The sequence below is a fragment of the Erpetoichthys calabaricus genome, chromosome 5 (assembly GCF_900747795.2).
Source record: "Erpetoichthys calabaricus chromosome 5, fErpCal1.3, whole genome shotgun sequence".
NCBI lineage: Eukaryota > Metazoa > Chordata > Cladistia > Polypteriformes > Polypteridae > Erpetoichthys > Erpetoichthys calabaricus.
This window is the reverse complement of record NC_041398.2, coordinates 101,198,268-101,219,684: the sequence shown is the minus strand read 5'-3', so window position 1 is coordinate 101,219,684 and position 21,417 is coordinate 101,198,268. Positions and strand designations below refer to the sequence as shown.

At 39.5% G+C, this 21,417-nt stretch overlaps 1 protein-coding gene across 2 annotated transcripts in view; it reads left to right on the top strand.

Moving 5' to 3' along the window:
- The window catches only part of LOC114652773 (limbin-like), a 197,653-nt gene that overhangs the window by 52,420 nt on the left and 123,816 nt on the right, over positions 1-21,417 (top strand). For both annotated transcript variants that reach the window (XR_007935127.1, XM_051928206.1), the window contains exon 9: positions 4,038-4,189. Coding sequence is in view for 1 of the 2 variants with exons in the window: in XM_051928206.1 (XP_051784166.1) it covers positions 4,038-4,189 (152 nt within the window). In the remaining variant the exon portion in view is untranslated. The remainder of the gene's footprint in view (positions 1-4,037; positions 4,190-21,417) is intronic.

Here is a 21,417-nt window from a genome sequence, read left to right as displayed (position 1 = left end):
TTTTTTGTATGTCTTGTTCTTCTTTTGGCTGTTTCCGTTAGTTGTCACCACAGCAGATCATCTTTTTCCATATCCTCCTGCCCTCTTCATCTTGCTCTGTTACACCCACCAACTTCATGTCCTCTCTCACCACATCCATAAACTTCCTCTTAGGCCTTCCTCTTTTCCTCTTACCTGGCAGCTCCATCCTTAGTATCCTTTTCCCAATATATCTAGAATCTCCCTTTTGCACATGTTCAAACCAATGCAATCTCACCTCTCTGACTCTCTTTCCAAACCATCCAACCTGTGCTGACCCTGTAATGTACTTATTTCTAATCCTGTCCATTCTCATCACACCAAGTGCAAATCTTAACATCTTTAACTCTGGCACCTCCAGTTCCATCTCCTGTTTTTTGGTCAGTGCTACTGTCCCCGAACCATATAACATAGCTGGTCTCACTACCATCCTGGAGACCTTCCCTTTCACTCTTGCTGATAACCGTCTGTCAGAAATCACTCCTGACACTCTTCTCCACCCACTACACCCTGCCTGCATTCTCTCCTTCGCCTCTCTTCCATACTCCCCATTACTCTGTACTGTTGATTCCAGATATTTAAACTCATCCACCTTCACCAACTCTACTTCCTGCATCCTCACCACTCCTCTAACCTCTGTCTCATTTACATGCATGTATTCTGCCTTATTCCCAGTGACCTTGATTCCTTTCTAGAGCATATTGCCACCTCTCCAGGGTCTCCTCAACTTGCTCCCTACTCTCGCTACAGATCACAATGTCATCAGCGAACCTTATAGTCCATGATAAGCTCTATCATCCTGTCCATCACCATTTTAAATAAGAAAGGGCTCAGAGCCGATCCCTGATGTAATCTCACCTCCACCTTGAATGTATCCGTCACATCTACAGCAGAACTCACCACTACCGCACTTCCCTTGTACATATCCTGTACACCACTTGTATACTTCTTTGCCACTCCCGACTTCCTCATATAATACCACAACTCCACTCTAGGCACCTTGTCATACATATACTTTCCCCAAGTCCATAAAGATGCAATACAATCTCCTTCTGTCTTTCTCTATACTTCTCAATCAACACCCTCAGAGCAAACATTGCATCTGTGGTGATCTTTCCTAACATGAGACCATACTGCTGCTTGCTAATCACCACCTACCTTCTTAACCTAGCTTCCACTACTCTCTCCCATAAGTTCGTGTTGTGGCTCATCATTTTTATCCCTTTGTAGTTACTACAGCTTTGCACATCCCGTTTATTCTTAAAAATCGGTACCAGTACACCTCTTCTCCACTTAAACAACCTGGTTAAAAACTCCACTGCCATGTCTCCTAAACACCTCCATACTTCCACAGGTATGTCATCTGGACCAATGGCCTTTCAATTCTTCATTTTCTTCATAGCTAACGTTAGTTCCTCCTTCCTAATCTGTTGTACTTCCTGATTCACTATCTCCACATCATCCAAACTTCTCTCTCTCATTCTCTTCATTCATCAGCCTTTCAGAGTACTCTTTCCATCTGCTCAACCCACTCTCCTTGCTTGTGGGTACGTTTTCATCTTTATCACTTATTACCCAAACCTGCTGCACTTTTTTTCCAGCATGATCCCTCTGTCTAGTCAATCAGTACAGGTCATTTTCTCCCTACTTAGTGTCCAACCTCTCATACAGCTCCTTATACATCTCTTCACCTTCACCTCTCTTTGTACTCAACTGTCTACTTTCTACATCTTTCTGACTATCTCACTTCTTCTCCATCACCAGTTTTCCTTTTCCTCCTTCCTCTGTCCAGATATCACACTGAGCACCTTTCTTGCTATCATCCTTACTACTTCTGCTGTAGTTGCCTAGCTGTCTGGTAACTGTTCAGTGCCACCCAGTGCCTGCCTTACCTTGCAGTTTTCCTTTTTCAACTTCCACCATTTGATCCTTGGCTGTGCCTTCACTCTCCTCCTCTTCTTGATCTCCTACAGACCACCATCCTATGCTGCATCCTATCTATGCTTTCCGCTTTCCCCATATTTTCAAGCTTGAATCCACAGAAAGTTTTATAAATCAGACCCCATGAGAAGATGAGTTAAGATGAAAATAATGCTTTACAGAGATTTGATGAAAAAATGTATAGTGTATGTATAGAACCCAAACCTGATTTATAAAATACTATACAGTACACAATAATAGTGTCTTCTTTAATCGAGAACTATTTTAAGCATGTGCATGGACATGATATCTTTGATAAATTTTAACATATCTACATTATCAGGTAGGAGTTGAAATCTTTATGCTGTTACATGCTCTTCAAAAGCTGAAAACACTTAATTACTTACCAAAGACATTGTAGGTATTGCAAAGTTTTCACAAGAGAGGTAAGCAGAGGGCACACTGTAGTATTTTCCTTCTGTCATGTAGTTGGATACGAGACCCATTTCTGTATGTTGCATTTCTATATCTTTGTCAAATCTGCTCAGTGACTGAGGTAGCAGAGAAGAATGATGATCCTCTATTACAGGACTCTTTTTGAATACATTTAGTGAAAACCAGTTGTCAGGTAGTCAGACAGGTTTATATTCCTTCCATGACAAAATGTTTTTTTTTTTAATCTAAAATGTAGTTCTCCATATCACTTATTCTAGCTGTAATTAGTTAAAATTACAGTTACCTGCAATTCATTATATGTTATGCCAAAATGTAATTTTGGAGATCTTGAATTGAATACTGCATTAAGTTCCAACTACTGTACTACCATCATCAGCATCAGTTTAATGGCTGTTTACTAGGTTTACACAAGTTGTTCCCAAATCTTTTTCTTCCAATTTCTGTGGCCCTGAGTGTCTTTAAAGATGAGACAAATTCTTTTCACATCACCCAACTCCACCTCCAACCAAATTTTCTTTGGCTTTCCTCTATGCCTCATTCCCTTCACCTCTATCTTGGTGCAACTTTTTACCCAATCACCCTCTGTCTTGCACTCCACATATCCAAATCACCTTAGTCTGTCCTCTTCTAGGCAGCACTTGCTATTGTTTCCACACCATGTATTTCTTTTAAGTCAGCATTCGTCTTCTTTAACACTGATGTTCCATAGATTCATCAGATCATTTTTTTATCTTTGTCTTTGCTTTATGCTTCACCTTCAGTGCCAGTGAGAGAGAGTCCTTTATTAGTCAAAATAGGGACCAGCTCCCAGAATTTCTTCCATGCACCGCACAACCTTGCTAATCACTGCAGTTCCTGCACCTTAGCAGTGTCGGTTAAGAAGCAGAATTTCCATACTTTTGTCAAAAGGACTCCACTGCCAATATCTGAATTTATTTTTACTACATCAGTAGTCTGCACACCCCTTGTGCACATTTTACAAACAAATATCACTGCATGCAAACTGCCCTCCGCACCACTACATATGTATATACCCAATCATGATAACCTGTGTGCTGAAATAAGCTTCTGCTAGCAGCTCTGTCACATGTGTCGCACAGCGATACACTCGCCTCTTATAAACCCCTTTGCTTCCAACCATCAATGTGGTCTTTCCTGCATTTACCTTGAGGCATTTAATTTCCAGTCCTGCTTTTTATTTCAGCATCTTCAATTTCAGTTTGTTTCACTTTTTACCATCAGTACAAGATTACCCGACAGCTGTGCCATCATTTACACAAAACAAATTTTTTTTTTTATCTGGTTGTATATGACTGGTCATTCTCTGTCTGAGGCTGAATCTCTCACAGAAATTGATATTTTGTAGGCTGCATCTTACATCATTAAAGTAATCTATCTGCCTAACAAGTGTATATTTCACAATCACATATCATACCTTGTCTGTTTTTTAACAGAATTAACACGATTTGTATTTTATTAATGAATGCCTGTTTGAATTCTGCATGCATGTAGGAGCCCTGGACCTCACAACCCAAAACTGGATTTAATGGGTTTTAAGAGTGAAAACATGGTAATAAATGTTTTTTTGTAACACGTTTACCATATAATTGATACCCCACTAATGAATTATTATAATTTAATAGAAAAAAAGAAAAATTGTCAACAATGAAGTCGATCCAGAATATGCAGTTTATAACATTAATGAAACATCCAAAGAAGAAGCTGCTTTTGAGGACAAAATAATTGATATTTTCTTGTATGAAGACCCTCAGAACATGTATGATGCATTAGAAAAGTAAGTGATATTTGTTTGCATTATTTTAAATGGTCTAGATCAAAATTCAATTTATTGTTTAATTTTCACAAAACTCTGTTAATATGGCTTCCCTTGCTTCTGTTCCTCATAATGTATTACCCTGTAATGTTTTTTTCCCACTTACTGATTGATAATTCTAATTTGTTTATATCAGTTCTACTTAGAACGAGACTGCGTTATATACATATTGTTGAAACAGCAGTGAAGCAGTGATCATTAAGCTGCATCTGGAGCCATATAATAATACATCAAAATGAAGAACAAATGAAGTGCAAACTATAGACACAGCTAAAAGTCAGTAAACCCTATGAATATTTAGATAGATACAGTAGATAGATAGATACTTTATTTAATTTAGTGCACTACATATCAGCATATTACAAAAAAATAGTGCATGAAAGTATTAGGGCAGGGGTGCCCAATACCGATCGACCAGTAGATCAGAAAGGTGGTGCAGGTAGATCACGTTGCATTCAAAAAATAATTTTTTAAATGTTAGTCTATATATCCTCCCTATGGCATTTGCCACTTGATTGACATACAGAGCGACCAGTCTGAGATCTCTTTTCTTCTAACACACTGGTCAATCTGCACACACAATCAAACACTTGAGCTACTGCAAAACTCCGGCTATCTAAGTGATCTAGTTAGCCTTCCAATTTATATCAACTACAGAAGGGATTTAAAAAAAAATTGTTTGGGGAGGGTATGGGCTGGATGTGGAATTGGAAGAGGATTTTTTTTCTCACAATGTCACAATCGAAGTGCATTTGCCTGATCTGTCAATCTATCATTGCTCTTTCAAAGAAGGAAAATGTGGAAAGGCACTTTCGAACTTTTCATAAAAACTACAAAACTGACTTCCTTCCGAAAAGTGATCTGAGAAAGAGAAAGGAGAGAGAACTAAAATCGCAGTTAATCGCCTGTCATTTTTCACTCTGCTGAATTCAAAAGCAAAGGCAGACACACCGAAGCATCGTTCCGGGTGAGTCACTCGATCATTAAGCATAAGAAGTCCTTCCTAGATGGAGAGATGATAAAAGAGGCCTTCATTGAGGCAGATGGCTAGGGTAAAATTCCTGCTGAGATTTCAAGACCCCTGGCCAGAGTAAAAGGAGTTTCTCCTTGTCATTAAACATGCAGAATACAAGCAACTTAATAATGATCAATGGCTTGGCATTTTTTTCCCAATCTGACCAACATGTTGAATGAGCTTAATTTACAGCTGCCAGTAAAAGAGAACTCCATGGTCAATATGATTAGCTCAGTTAATGCTTTCAAACGAAAAATGCAACATCTGTCCTCAAAGCTACAGCACCTTGATTTGGGGAACATCCAAAACCTCGTGTCAGAGCTGAAGACGCAATGGAAGGCGTGTGCGCAACTTGACAGCATACGCTACACAGAGTAGATTGAAAATTGTCTGTCAGACTTTGACAGACGGTTTCAAGACTCAGCTTTACTTGAGCCAATCGCTACATTTAAGGGCTATCCATTTAGGGAAGATGTTGATGGTGATTCACCCGCATCAAAAATTGCAACACTGTTTCACCTAAAACTCCTCTACAGTGGAGGATGATATTTTGACACTACAGGATGACATTCAGCTGAAGTCTGGGGCTCTTGGACAGTTTTGGAACTTACTCACAGAGGAAGAGTACCCAAACATGAGGAATTGTGCTACCTCCTTGACTGCATTATTCGGCTCTACTTATTTATGCAAGTCAGCCTTTTTTCTACATGAAGATTATTAAATCCAAATACTGTAGTGACCATAAATGTATTGAATTGTTGTTGTGCCATAAAGGTTATTCAGTTATACAAGGTACGACAACATATATTTTATGTATAAAGTGTATATATATATGTATATATATATATATATATATATATATATATATATATATATATATATATATATATATAAAATGTATCATTTTTAGTGTAGGTAGATCATTTCGACCTGGTCATTTTAAAAGTAGCTCGCAAGCCGAAAAAGTGTGGGCACCCACACCTGTATCACACCTGTATCAGTCATCACCTGTAGGTTTATTGACAGAATGGAATTTAATATAGCATTATACTGTATCTGTTTTACAGTTTTATCATTGCATCTGCTTTTATCGATGTCAATGTTTTTAAGCAAGCACTGTGGTATAGCGGCTTCACAGCTTAGAAAAAGAGGGCTTTTTAATAAACAAATAAATATTTGGCCGGCTCATTCTCTGTGGGTGCGCATGCTCACACAGCTGCGGGAATGGGTCGAGTAATTGGGGTGAGACACACCTGCACATGAGGATACGGTCTGTCTCAATTACTTTATCAGCTTGCTGTGGTGCACGATTGAGATGCTACACCCAAGTAGGGTGAACTGTGGAGATGAAGAGGGAGTTGTTTTGGGCTCGCCTAAGTAGGAAGGAACAGTGATCCGCTGATTTTTGGTGTTGGGTTTAGTCTCAATTTAAGTCTTGTTTTTATTCTCACGGATTTCCACTATTTTGTGGATTATTTATTTATTGACATTTGGAAGCACTGCACTTTAATGGACACTGATTGTTTTGATTTTTGAACTGTTTAATAAAAGCACTCTGCGGTGGGTTGGCACCCTGCCCAGGATTGGTTCCTGCCTTGTGCCCTGTGTTGGCTGGGATTGGCTCCAGCAGACCCCCGTGACCCTGTGTTCAGATTCAGCAGGTTGGAAAATGGATGGATGGAATAAAAGCACTAGAGCTGTTTTTCACCATCCCCTTGCATTGTGTGGTGTCCTCATTTGCTCAGCTTATCCCTCAGGAAATGTTATCAGTGGTGGTGCATTCAAAAGACTTCCAGAGGGAACCGGAAGTGTGGAGCCAACCTGCACTATCACAAGCACAAAATTAGATGTACTTTTATAAAAATGGCAAGTTATGTTTATATTAGGCCTGTGAAAGTTGTTAATTTTTGTGAGTAATGTGTCCTGTTTAATGCATTAAAAAATATTGTTGCACGAGGCAAACGCCTCAGGCAGTGCTTTAGTTATTTTTTTAACATAATGAAGCAACAATTTTAGTGTGTACCTAAAGAATTACATACACATCCGGTACCATATTTATATGCAACCTTTAAAAATTATATGAAATAAAATTTTCATTCAAGGTTTTAAAATATCGTATTACATGGTTCACAGCAATACGCCACATATCAATATGTAGAAGTGGTGTTCATTTTATTGATTTATACATACTGACAAAGGTGTAGGGGGGTTTATGGCAGTACTGGTCCTGGTGAAAATTACACTCTCTCTCTTTTCATTTCATGTTTCTGTAAGAGGATTAAATCAATGTCATATCATATAAGTGCTTAATAAGTTATCTTTGAGTGGCACAAAAAAACAAAATAATTCTCTAGTATAGGCATCACTAAATGGCAGACCCGAACCAAGTGACAACACTATCCAGACCATGATGCATTTCTGATAAATGAATGAGAATGGCTGTTAACATTCATGCAGCAATTTGTTTTTTGTTCCTTGTTGTAGTGTGCACATCTATTTGTGTCATTCAACAGAGAGCAAATCAATGTGATTGTTACAGTGCATGGGTAAAATGTGCGAATGCCACAGAAGGAAATAGCAGAAACAAAAAAGCGACAGGGAGCATTGCTTATTCCAAAAAAATGAAAGTAGATGCATAAAACTGAACTTCCATCCATTATCCAACCCGCTTTATCTTAACTACAGGGTCATGGGGGTCTGCTGGAGCCAATCCCAGCCAACACAGGGCACAAGGCAGGAAACAAACCCCGGGCAGGGCGTCAGCCCACCGCAGAAGGATGAACCAATATATGTTTATTCTTCCTGCGGATAGTTCAAAACCAGCTTGTTTTATGTGTTCTGAATCTGAAGCTTTAGTAAAAAGCGCCACTGTGACAGAAAAGATCGATCTTTTGCCCAAACATATCCATGACAGTCTAAAGTGAGGGCATGTAAAATAACCAAACTGAGAACCCACTATGACAGATTCACCAGAGTCCTCTCACATCCATTTACTCTCCAGCAGCATGCAAATGAATGTTTAATTAAAGTAGCATGGATTTTGGGGCAACATATAAAAAACATTTTCTGATGGGACCAGTGTAAAGGAGTGTATTTTTTACTTTTATTCAGATGGTCCTGATTTCTTTTACTTAAAGTGTGATTGTGATAGGCCTACTTTCATTTTTTATTAAAGAGTTTATTTATTTGTTTTAAATGTTACGTTAAAGATAGTTATTTATATTCCATACAAATACAAGGTCAATTAAATTGAAAGGGTCCACATGTTTAAAGTCCTTACTGAAAATTGAAAATAAATATTGTTGAAATGCTGTGGTAGTTATACCTTCTTTATTTTTATAGACATTCAGTGACTACATATGTAAGCATCTGAATTATTGCACAAACATGAGGTTCGGACCTTTGATAGGAGAAAATTTTGTTGGTTGGACTCCATTAAATTTTAATTGAATACCCCTGCTCTTGTGCCTCTGTATTTATTGTGCCAGGTAGCTTACAGTGCTGACTGCCCTAATATAATGACAAAATTCTACAAAATAGAAGTGTAATGATTATCCCAACCTAACCATCCAAGTAATGCACGGTGTCAATTTTTAAGTAAGATAGCAGCTATGGAGATCCTTTTTAGTTTGCCAGGAGCAAGATGTAGGTAGAGCCGTCCTTTCCAACCTTTTTTGTGGTGGCACACTTTTTGTAACCGAAAAAATCCCAAGACACACCACGATTCTTCAAACCAAAAAACCATTAACACTAGAATTACCAAAGCCTACGAAAAAACTCGTAAACCCGGCCCACCTTAAATATGTTCGCACTTCTCCGTCAGTGTCTTTGTTTTGTAAATAAGTCGATAAGTGCAAGCAGCCTGCTATCCCATCCTCCCACTGCCACAGAAACAGCAAAATCGCTCCTAGACCAAGCCATGTTTATCTGTGAGGAAGGTACCGGGAGCAGTATAGTGTAAATAATATATATTGTTATTTGGAACACATGCATTTCATGTGTGTTCCGTGTCTACAAAGATCTGTGTAAGTGTAGCATGAAGAAATGTTTAACACATACTTAAAAGACAAACTTTTTTCATGTTTTAGTACTATAGACAAAATTTTGACATGAAGTGTATAATGTGAGATGACTGAAGTGCAAATATCAAATAAGCACTTTCAAAAAAGGTACAAATATAACAAAACAAGTGCACTTTTATTCAAGACTATAACCGAAGAAAAGAAATCGGGTTAGTGTACTTTTTTCACGACTGCTTTGGTAGTGCAGCAGTAAGAACTACTGACTCATAATCAAGAGGCCGCGGGTTCAAGCCTTGCCGCGTCACAAAGTAAACATTTTGAATAGTAAGCTGATCTTATTGTTACTATTATACAATAAAAATATACAGTGCATCCGGAAAGTATTCACAGCGCATCACTTTTTCCACATTTTGTTATGTTACATGAAAAAAGTTTACTTCAGGTTTTTGCAAATTTATTAAAAATAAAAAAATTGAGAAAGCACATGTACATAAGTATTCACAGCCTTTGCTATGAAGCTCGAAATTGAGGTCAGGTGCATCCTGTTTCCCCTCATCATCCTTGAGATGTTTCAGCTTAATTGGAGTCCACCTGTGGTAAATTCAGTTGACTAGACATGATTTGGAAAGGCACACAGCTGTCTGTATAAGGTCCCACAGTTGACAGTTCATGTCAGAGCACAAACCAAGCATGAAGTCAAAGGAATTGTCTGTAGACCTCCAAGACAGGATTGTCTCAAGGCACATATCTGGGGAAGGTTACAGAAACATTTCTGCTGCTTTGAAGGTCCCAATGAGCACAGTGGCCTCCATCATCCGTAAGTGGAAGAAGTTCAAAACCACCAGGACCCTTCCTAGAGCTGGCCGGCCATCTAAACTGAGCGATCGGGGGAGAAGGGCCTTAGTCAGGGAGGTGACCAAGAACCCGTTGGTTACTCTGTCAGAGCTCCAGAGGTCCTCTGTGGAGAGAGGATAACCTTCCAGAAGGACAACCATCTCTGCAGCAATCCACCAATCAGGCCTGTATGGTACAGTGGCCAGACGGAAGCCACTCCTTAGTAAAAGGCACATGGCAGCCCGCCTGGAGTTTGCCAAAAGGCACCTGAAGGACTCTCAGACCATGAGAAAGAAAATTCTCTGGTCTGATGAGACAAAGATTGAACTCTTTGGTGTGAATGCCAGGCGTCACGTTTGAAGGAAACCTGGCACCATCCCTACAGTGAAGCATGGTGGTGGTAGCATCATGCTGTGGGGATGTTTTTCAGCGGCAGGAACTGGGAGACTAGTCAGGATAAAGGGAAAGATGACTGCAGCAATGTACAGAGACATCCTGGATGAAAACCTGCTCCAGAGCGCTCTTGACCTCAGACTGGGACGACGGTTCATCTTTCAGCAGGACAACGACCCTAAGCACACAGCCAAGATATCAAAGGAGTGGCTTCAGGACAACTCTGTGAATGTCCTTGAGTGGCCCAGCCAGAGCCCAGACTTGAATCCGATTGAACATCTCTGGAGAGATCTTAAAATGGCTGTGCACCGACGCTTCCCATCCAACCTGATGGAGCTTGAGAGGTGCTGCAAAGAGGAATGGGCGAAACTGGCCAAGGATAGGTGTGCCAAGCTTGTGGCATCATATTCAAAAAGACTTGAGGCTGTAATTGCTGCCAAAGGTGCATCAACAAAGTATTGAGCAAAGGCTGTGAATACTTATGTACATGTGATTTCTCAGTTTATTTATTTTTAATAAATTTGCAAAAACCTCAAGTAAACTTTTTTCATGTTGTCATTATGGGGTGTTGTGTGCAGAATTCTGAGGAAAAAAAAGTGAATTTAATCCATTTTGGAATAAGGCTGTAACATGACAAAAGGTGGAAAAAGTGATGTGCTGTGAATACTTTCTGGATGCACTGTACATTTGATTTGAGTCTGTAACAGCCGGTGTAAATGTGTGGTATTGTAAAGATTAGCTTTTTTTTTTATTCAGATTGATTCTCTCAGTTGCATTCACACTCGCCCCAATCTGACACTGTTATTTTTCAAGTAAATATGTGCTATAACAGAGGTGAACTCAGATCGGAGAAAGAGAACAGAAGCCCTCCCCACAAGAAACGTACACTCACATATAAGAACAACGCAGCTACACCAGTCGTAAAGGTGAAGGATGGCACCGTTTGGATGCAGCAAGAGGTCTGGCGCCGTCCTGCCAGTCAGTCTGCCCCACACTTGTCCTGCAAAGAAAAAAAGCAGGGCTTACAGAGCTTGCAAACATATTGTGCAAAGTCCTGTTTGTGATTATGTTTTGTGATGGTCTTTACATTAAAAACATTTATATGTTACTTATATAAAAGCCAGATCGAATGCTATTTACTTATATTTATTTCCTTATCTTCCTACAGCATAAAGTAAACTGCAGAGCTTCCTGTGTTTGGTTGACACGGGCATGCTGACAAAGTTCATGTGTACTGAAGTGACTTTAGCTGCAGGTGGAAGCTCCTGTTGTTAACGGTTCTGCCTTTGTCCAGAAACGGTTTCATAAGCTTTATGAACTTAGTCTCAGAAAGTCTTTCTCCCGTGGGGCGACTGGGATCTTTTCCCGAATAAGATCAAACACAGTTACTTAGGGTGCAACACTGTCTACTGTGGATTGGTAGATCATCCCTTTCAGCTTTTTCATACAAGTGACTCGTGTCTGCTTTAAAAGGCCACATCCTTTTAGTCAGATGGACTTCCAGTTATTTATACATCTGCACCAGCTCCATTTACGTATCTGCCATTATAGTTACTGATCCGAGAAGCTCTCTGATATGCTGGAAGTCCAACACTAACTCCTTCATATAGGTAATGGTGTTCAGTACCATGTGTTTGTTCCTGGATCACATGACAAAGTCATCCACCACCATTCTGTACCCTCATAATGTAAACTGTCAATGTACCCAAAAATGAAGGAGTCATCTAACAACTTCTGTAGATGGTATAAATTGTAGAGGAACGGAGACAGGATAGTTGAGTTTGTTGTCATATGCTGACTGCTTATCACACACTCTCTACAGACTCAAAAACTATATATTTTTTTTGTTTATTTATTTATTCCTTTTTTGTATAGTCTAAATTATATCATTTGTAGTTTTTAACTTTAATGCAAGATTTGTTTTTGTGCAGTAATTATTATCTAAAAATTTTATGGACCACCTGGCAGATGTGCATACAGAGAAAGACAATTTTATACTCAGTTTAGCATAAGATACCAACATATATGCAGTATTTGCCTTTTAGTTTGGTCTGTTTGCTCTGTGAATTGATTAACATTAAATGTTGCTCTCAGTAGATTAAACTTTCAAATGCCAAAGCTTAAATGTAGTATTTGATTGAGTCTTGCCATTTTGCATTAGTCCTAAGGGAGTTAAGTACAGTATTTTGCTCAAAATGATTTTCTGAATGGTATGTTGATTCCCATGGTAGTTACCTTGCAAATCAGACTAGACGACATAGTACGTCAGTATTCTACTTTTATTTTATGTAGCATAAAGTAAATATGAATCTTAAATTTGTTAATCTAAAATAATGAAATTATAATGAAGGTTCATGAGCTGCCCATGCTAAGTAAATGTATGCATCTATTCTTTTAATTTTTTGAACTAGTTCTTTTTATTTAGAGGACTAAGGGAAGCTGGAGCTAATCACAAATGCATATTGCACACTAAATTGGAACCAGTCCAACACACTTACTCACAATCGCAATACCAGGATTTTGCAAATTAAGCTACAGTAGGATGTATACCTTATAATAACAATTACATTGCAATCATATATAAAGCAGCTGCCAGATGCTTTCAAATTTTTAAAAATGCCTATATAGCCACTGAATAATAAATTACTTATTTTTCTGTGAATATTTCAGACCTCAGTTTTGATGAAGCTATGGTATAAAAATCACTAGAAGAATAAAAGCTAGACAAAACACTACAAAAACAATAGGGGCCACTACCTTTAGGAGGAGATCCTTATTTATATGTAGTTGAACTAGTTCTTTGTCCGAAAAGAAATAGCTAATTTCCAGATTTAATGGAGAAAAGGTTTTGGAAAAGAAACTTTTTTTTTTTTTACCTTAGAATCGCAATGGGACACTGTCTCAGTGGATCAACTAATGCACACCCACAAATACTTGCTACAACAAAACCTTTCTTGTCAGGTATTCACAATTCATGTTTGCCAGAGTGGTGGGCTGGCGCCCTGCCTGGGGGTTGTTTCCTGCCTTGCGCCCTGTGCTGGCTGGGATTGGCTCCAGCAGACCCCCGTGACCCTGTAATTAGGATATAGCGGGTTGGATAATGGATGGATGGATTTTTGCCAGAATGCACGCAAAATTGTCTTCCTAGTGGTACAGCTAGTGGAAATGTTTTTCCATCTTCAACAGCTGCTGTGAAGAAAAGTTCAGGAATTTCAATTTAGTTGACAACTAAAAGATGTGTCATTCAGTCAGTCATTTTCCAACCCGCAACATACACAGGGTCACAGGGGTCTGCTGGAGCCAATTCCAGCCAACAGAGGGCACAAGGCAGGAACAAATCCCAGGCAGGTTGCTATCCCACTGCAGGACACATGCACCAAGCAAACACTAGGGACAATTTAGGATCACCAGTGCACCTAACCCACATGTCTTTGGACTGTGGGAGGAAACCAGAGCACCTGGAGGAAACCCACACAGACACGGGGGAGAACATACAAACTCACGCAGGGAGGACCCAGGAAGCAAACCCAGGTCTCCTTACTGCGAGGCAGCAGCACTACCACTGCACCACCGTGCTGCCCTGCCTTCATTTAAAATGTTATTAGATTTAAGCTTCTACATGTACCATAAAAAAGTAATTTAAAAAACAGAATAATGGTCAGTTGCCCATAGGCTAACCAATCTATAGATGCTGGCATTAGTCTTTTCTGGAAACCTTGGATTGCCATCACCAATCCATTTCAGAATTAGCCTAATATTTTTATCTAAAGCATGGAAACTTTATAAGCAAAATTCTCCAGAGGTGTCCAAATCAAGATATTTCTAGCATAATCACTAACTGTATTAGATAAGGGCATGCATAATCTGTGCATTTTTTTTCACGTTGCAACACTGGATTTGCTGTCATATTTATTAACTTCTTTTTACAGAGAGCAAATTGGAAACAGGCATGCTTTATGTGATTTTTTTTTTTTAATGGAATTTTAGAGGCCTTTTAAACAGTCTCATCTCACCACATGGTGAGATAACTGGGCAAAACATTATAGAGCCCATTCAGTTTGACACTCTAAGGAATAGGTCCAGAGGAAGAAGCAGTGCTTCCTCTTGCAGTGATTTTTAGTGAATCAAAAAAAATGAAGTGAAAAAAAACAAATGTCATGGTAATATGTTAAAATTACAAATGTGCAATGCTGCCAGGAGATTGTAGTTGTTGGTCAGTGTTCATAAATACACTCCTCAAAAAAGTAAAGTAACACTTAAATCACAAATCAGATCTCCATGAACAAAATATTAAAGTGCAAAATCTTTATAGTAATACTGTATAGTTCTTTGAGAACAAAATGATGTAACAACGCTCAATAGAAACCAAAGTCTCCATCTCATTGAGTCAAAAACTGAAATCGCAGGCTGATCCATCTTGCTTGAATTTCATCATGGCAACTCATAATGTGACTCAGTAGTGTGTATGTTCCCCACGTGCCTGTATACACTCTCGAAAATGTCTGAAAATGCTTCTGATGAGACGGTGGATGGTGCCCTGGGGGATCTCCTCCAAGACCTTGATCAAGGCATCAGTGAGTTCCTGGACAGTCTGTGGCGCCACTTGGCAGTTTTGGATGCACTAATACATAACATTTCAGAGATTCTCAGTTGGATTCAGGTCTGGGGAATGTGTGGACCAGTCAATGGCAGCAATGCCTTCATCATCCAGGAACTGCCTACACACTCTGACCATATGAGGCCAGGCATTGTCCTGTACCAGGAGGAACCCAGAGCCCACTGCACGAGCGTAAGACCATACAATGGCTCTCTGGATTTTATCCCACTACCTAACAGAAGTCGGGGTACCATTGCCTAGCATGTGGAGTTCTGCGTGACCCTCCAAGGATATGTCTCCCGAGACCATCACTGACCCACCGCCAAACCTGTCATGCTGGATGATTTGCAGATGCATAATGTTCACCGCAGTGTCTCCAGACTCTCATGTCTGACACATTTGCAGAGTGTGAACTTTATCTCATCTGTGAAGAGAACGGGTTCCAATGGCGTACCTTCCAATTGTTGTATTCTCTGACAAATGCCAATCGAGCTTCACCGTGATGGGTTGTGAGCACAGGTCCCACTAGAGGTCGTCGGGCTCTCATGCAATCCTCATGGTATCTGTCTCTGATAGTTTGGTCTGAAACTTGCATACCAGTATCCAGCTGAAGGTAATTTTGTAAGGCTCTGGCAGTGCTCATCATGTTCCTCCTCACACAAAGGAGCAGATAGCGGTGCTGCTGCTGGGTTAATGCCCTTCTACGGCCCTGTCCATCTCTCGTTGTGTAATGGCCCATCTCCTGGTATCGCCTTCATATGGTATGTATGATGTGCCATCATAGAGGAGCTGGACTACCTGTGCAACCTGAATCGGCTACAGGTACTGTCTCATGCTATCAGTAGAGATAAAGACACTAGTAAAATGAAAAACTAGAGAAGAATCATTCAGGAAGGATAAGGAGAGAGCAATTGTCTGTGGCCACCACCTGAAAAACTCTTCCCTTTTTGGGAGTTGTCTTGCTGTTGCCTCTCCAGTGCACCTGTTGTCACTTTCATTTGCACCAAAGGAGGTGAAGTTGATTCACAATTGCTTATGCTTCCTAACTGGACAGATTGAAATCCCTGAAGCTTAATTGATTTGATTTTAGACTGTGTTGATTAAGTGTTCCCTTACTTTTTGAGCAGTGTATTTATTCTTTAAAGACCCAATCGTAACATTTCTCTGAAGAAATACCACCCAGTGAATAGTTATTTTGTTCTCCATGTCTTGCATACACAAACATTTCGTTTCCAACCTTGCAAAAGCCAAAAAATTGAATCACTTCCTTATGGGACAATGGCAATTGAAATACATTGGTGTCTCATATCATGTGAATGGCAAAATTACGATCTTCATTGATGATCTTGTGATTTTCTGCCTAATGGAAATATAATTTGGGATCTTGCAAGTCAGGCTAAAATTACACAATGTATGTCTGCCCTAATACTGAAATATGTGTGGGTGCTGTTTTTAGACGTTTTGCGAGAGTTCATGCAAATACTGTTGCTATAAATTGTACAGTACACTTTTATTAAAATGATTTTGTGTTTTCTCTCATACATAGTGTTTCTGCACGCACTTAATTTTTTTGCCAGTTTTGTTTTTTTATTTTTTTCATTGTTTTTATAAAAATATATTAAAAATCCAGTTTAAAAAAATATATATAATATATTAATCATACAAATCACAATTCACAAGAGGCATATACTGTATCTCATCATTGAAATTGTATTTACAAGATATGTATACTGCATACATAATGGAAAAATGACTACCAAAGCTGGTTTACCTTACCACAAATGTTTAAATATTTGATGCTACGTGTATTTTTCTTGTGCACATTTGTCACCGTGCATTTTTTCAGTAAAATGTTTTCAGGTAGGCATTTGTCCATTGTCCCCTTTAAAAAAACCCTAGAAGTAAATAAGCACTGTTATAGAAAGTCTGATGAAGGTTTGTCTTGTTACCATTTATTGAGGCGAGAGTGCGCTTTAGCGGTATTATCTAGTTGCTACTTTTAGGAGAGATTTTGACAAAAAAAGAAAAATGATGCACAGTACTCTTAAAGAGACAAATGATTAGATCCTTGTTTGCACAGGAAGCTTAGCCACCTGGCATCCAATTTGATTTCCTCTTCAATAATGAATATTTTTCAGTCCTCAATGAATTTTTAGATACTGTGATGATACTCCATTTTTCAAGTTCACACCTCAGTCCCAAGTATATATCATTTTATTTTAAACTGTAAATTAATTCCAAATATTTTAATATGTAATCATATGCTGCTAGCTCATTAGACACCTCATCAGTAATGCATCACCGTAGGTGGTGTTTAAATCCATCTCTATTGCTAAATGAGATAATTGCAACCATATGTTTGGTCATATGGCCCAGATTTTTCTGTTAAATTACACTTAAGATATCTTACATGATTTGTCATCAATTTAAAGGGGCAAATTGCAATTGCAGTTTTCATCTCCTGCCTAGGAACAGATAAACTTTGAAAAGGTTTATTCATTCATATGTCCATTTTCTGAAGTCTCTTATTCCATTTACAATGTTGTAGGAAGCCATAACTTGTGCTGGCAGCACTAGTTACAAGGCATTGACCAAATGTAATGCCATTGTAAACCACCCTCACTCATAAAGGACCCATTAATCATTAAACAACTGCTTAACAAGCACAGTTTGGGGCTATGGAAGAAAATCAAAGTATGAACAGAAAAACCCCCACAAATGTGAGCAGAATCCAAAAACTAGCCATAGACAGTGAACTGCCAGAATTATGTCTTCATCTCAGATGCCAGTACCAGGCATGCTGTTTTAATTTCTGCTGTGTAAGGACTGTTCCCCTTTTTTATTTCTGTTGATTTTTGTTAATCTTTATAATTAGTCACATCCATTTTCTAATGTGTTTGCCAAGTTCAGGATTGCAGTAAACAAAGCTTACTGCTGCAACACTGGACACAAGGCCATCGCGAGGCAAACTCATACCTATACCTACACTCTCTCACTCAGTGTGGATTTTAGAGTGATAATTTAACCTAAGCATGTCTTTAGAATGTGTGAGGGAAAAAGAAAGGAAAAAAGACTTACTCATGACCAGACTGGTACTTGAACCCAGGACTCTGGAACTGTAAGGTAACAGTATTTTAACATACAATGTAATTATACATACAATTATGTCTTTTGAAAAGAACATGTTTGGAAGCCAGATCTTTAGGGAGAAGGGTAAAGTCAAACTTGATACCTAGTTCCACTCCTCTGTACTACTTTCATGTGTTTCACACTTCAAACATGACTACGTTCATTGGAAATTAGAGGTTATGAAGAGATCAAGCAATGATTTGGGCTTTTACCATTGTGTGTTTTGTAGAGTTGCATTTCAAATTGCACATTGGTTTTGTTGTTTTTGAATCTGTCTTTGCTTGTGTGCTGTTCAGCCAAAATACCATACCAGAAAAAAAAACATTTTTTTCCAAATCCATACTGTAAGAAGAATTTCATCCAGTATATCAGATCAACCAGTTTATCACCCACTCTTACTACAAAGTATCCTCTGAAATGAAGTGATTCTCATTTGCCCCACTAAAAGGCATTTAAAACAGGAGTGATATCAGTATCCTGAGAATCTTCTATACTAATAAAAGGCAAAGCCCTCACTCACTCACTCACTCACTCACTCATCACTAATTCTCCAACTTCCCGTGTAGGTGGAAGGCTGAAATTTGGCAGGCTCATTCCTTACAGCTTACTTACAAAAGTTAGGCAGGTTTCATTTCGAAATTCTACACTTAATGGTCATAACTGGAACCTCTTTTTTGTCCATATACTGTACTAGAGTGCACCTCATCACGCCACCCACGTAATCACGTGAACTGACTGTGAACAAAGTACGTACAAAACAAGGAAGAGCCCCAAAGAGCATTGAAGAAAACATTCAATTGAGAAGGCAGCGAAACAATAAGAAGCGAGCGAGTGACACATACAAGCATATTCATAAGTGCAGCTACTGCGGAAACAAAGCACGGTGTAAACCGTAAGTTTAAATTAAGTTTATAGAAACGCTCCCGCTACCGTTTGCAATACCATATTCGCAACATACAAGTTTAATGAGAAGACACTAGGTATAAACGAGACATTGGATCACTTTGTAACGGAGTTAAAATTGCTGTAGCGAGAAACTTTTATGTGCCGGGTCTTAGCTAACATTAAATTAAGCCGTGGACATCGCAACATCACACAAGAGAGCGGCTCACGTGAACTGACTGAACTTTGAGGCAAGATTGCTTTTCTCCTGTACAACTATACGTTGCATTCTCAACAGTAAGCTTGCACAGCTTGGTCATATTACAACCGGAGTGCTGAACTGACAACGTGGTATACAAAGAGAACTATAACAATCGTAATAAACGAACAAAAAAACAGCGGAGAACCCGTGGATTAAATAAAAAGGCTGCTTCCTTGGCGAAGCAAGGAAAAAAGAAGACCTTATATGGCGTTCGTTTATAAAACAGCGGAAAAGCTGTGTAAAGGCTGCTTCACAAAAAAAACAGCAGAGCGCCTTATATGAGCAGGCAGTCAGCTAAAGAAGGGAATCAATAAATAACTATAATCGTAATAAACGAACAAAAAATAGCGGAGAATCCGCGGACTACATAAAGGAAATGGGTACCTGAACAGAAAAGTGAGTCTCAAATAGCTACACAATAACTATTACAATCGTAATAAACGAACAATAAAAGAATACAGAACCGCTAAGCAAGGAGAAAGGACGGCCTTATATGGCGTTCGTTTATAAAACAGCGGAGAGGCTGTGTAAAGGCAGCTTCACAAAAAAACAGATCCTTAACAAATTGTTATTGGTATATTTTCCCTCAATATTAAATGGTTTTCTTTTCTTCTTAATAAAAATTTAAAAGCAGTACTTCACCGCTGCGAAGCGCGGGGATTTGGAGATATATATATATATATATATATACAGTATATATATATATATATATTCACGGCATTCGAAGTCTGTGTCACAATCTGATAGTGTGGGTGGTTACCTACCAGGTAACGCTTTGTGGTTGGCCAGCAATCTGCTAACATCCGCCACAGTGCCCTCAGTTTGTGAAGAGCAGATCATAGAATGGTTGAAATAGTTTACTGTCAAATAAATGCAAAGAGTACACGACACGTGTTTCGCCCTCATTCTGGGCTCATCAGGTGTACACACTCCACTGCACTCCCTCTCGGGAATCGAACCTCGGACGTCAGCGTCAGAGGCGATGCCCCTAACGTTGCGCCACGGCGTGTGGTTCGTTTACTTGACAGCATGTAGATCGGGGTAATTACATTCACGGCATTCGAAGTCTATGTCACAATCTGATAGTGTGGGTGGTTACCTACCAGGTAACGCTTTGTGGTTGGCCAGCAATCTGCTAACATCCGCCACAGTGCAGTGGAGTGTGTACACCTGATGAGCCCAGAATGAGGGCGAAACACGTGTCGTGTACTCTTTGCATTTATTTGACAGTAAACTATTTCAATCATCCTATGATCTGCTCTTCACAAACTGAGGGCACTGTGGCGGATGTTAGCAGATTGCTGGCCAACCACAAAGCGTTACCTGGTAGGTAACCACCCACACTATCAGATTGTGACACAGACTTCGAATGCCGTGAATGTAATTACCCCGATCTACATGCTGTCAAGTAAACGAACCACACGCCGTGGCGCAACGTTAGGGGCATCGCCTCTGACGCTGACGTCCGAGGTTCGATTCCCGAGAAGGAGTGCAGTGGAGTGTGTACACCTGATGAGCCCAGAATGAGGGCGAAACACGTGTCGTGTACTCTTTGCATTTATTTGACAGTAAACTATTTCAACCATTCTATGATCTGCTCTTCACAAACTGAGGGCACTGTGGCGGATGTTAGCAGATTGCTGGCCAACCACAAAGCGTTACCTGGTAGGTAACCACCCACACTATCAGATTGTGACACAGACTTCGAATGCCGTGAATGTAATTACCCCGATCTACATGCTGTCAAGTAAACGAACCACACGTCGTGGCGCAACGTTAGGGGCATCGCCTCTGACGCTGACGTCCGAGGTTCGATTCCCGAGAAGGAGTGCAGTGGAGTGTGTACACCTGATGAGCCCAGAATGAGGGCGAAACACGTGTCGTGTACTCTTTGCATTTATTTGACAGTAAACTATTTCAACCATTCTATGATCTGCTCTTCACAAACTGAGGGCACTGTGGCGGATGTTAGCAGATTGCTGGCCAACCACAAAGCGTTACCTGGTAGGTAACCACCCACACTATCAGATTGTGACACAGACTTCGAATGCCGTG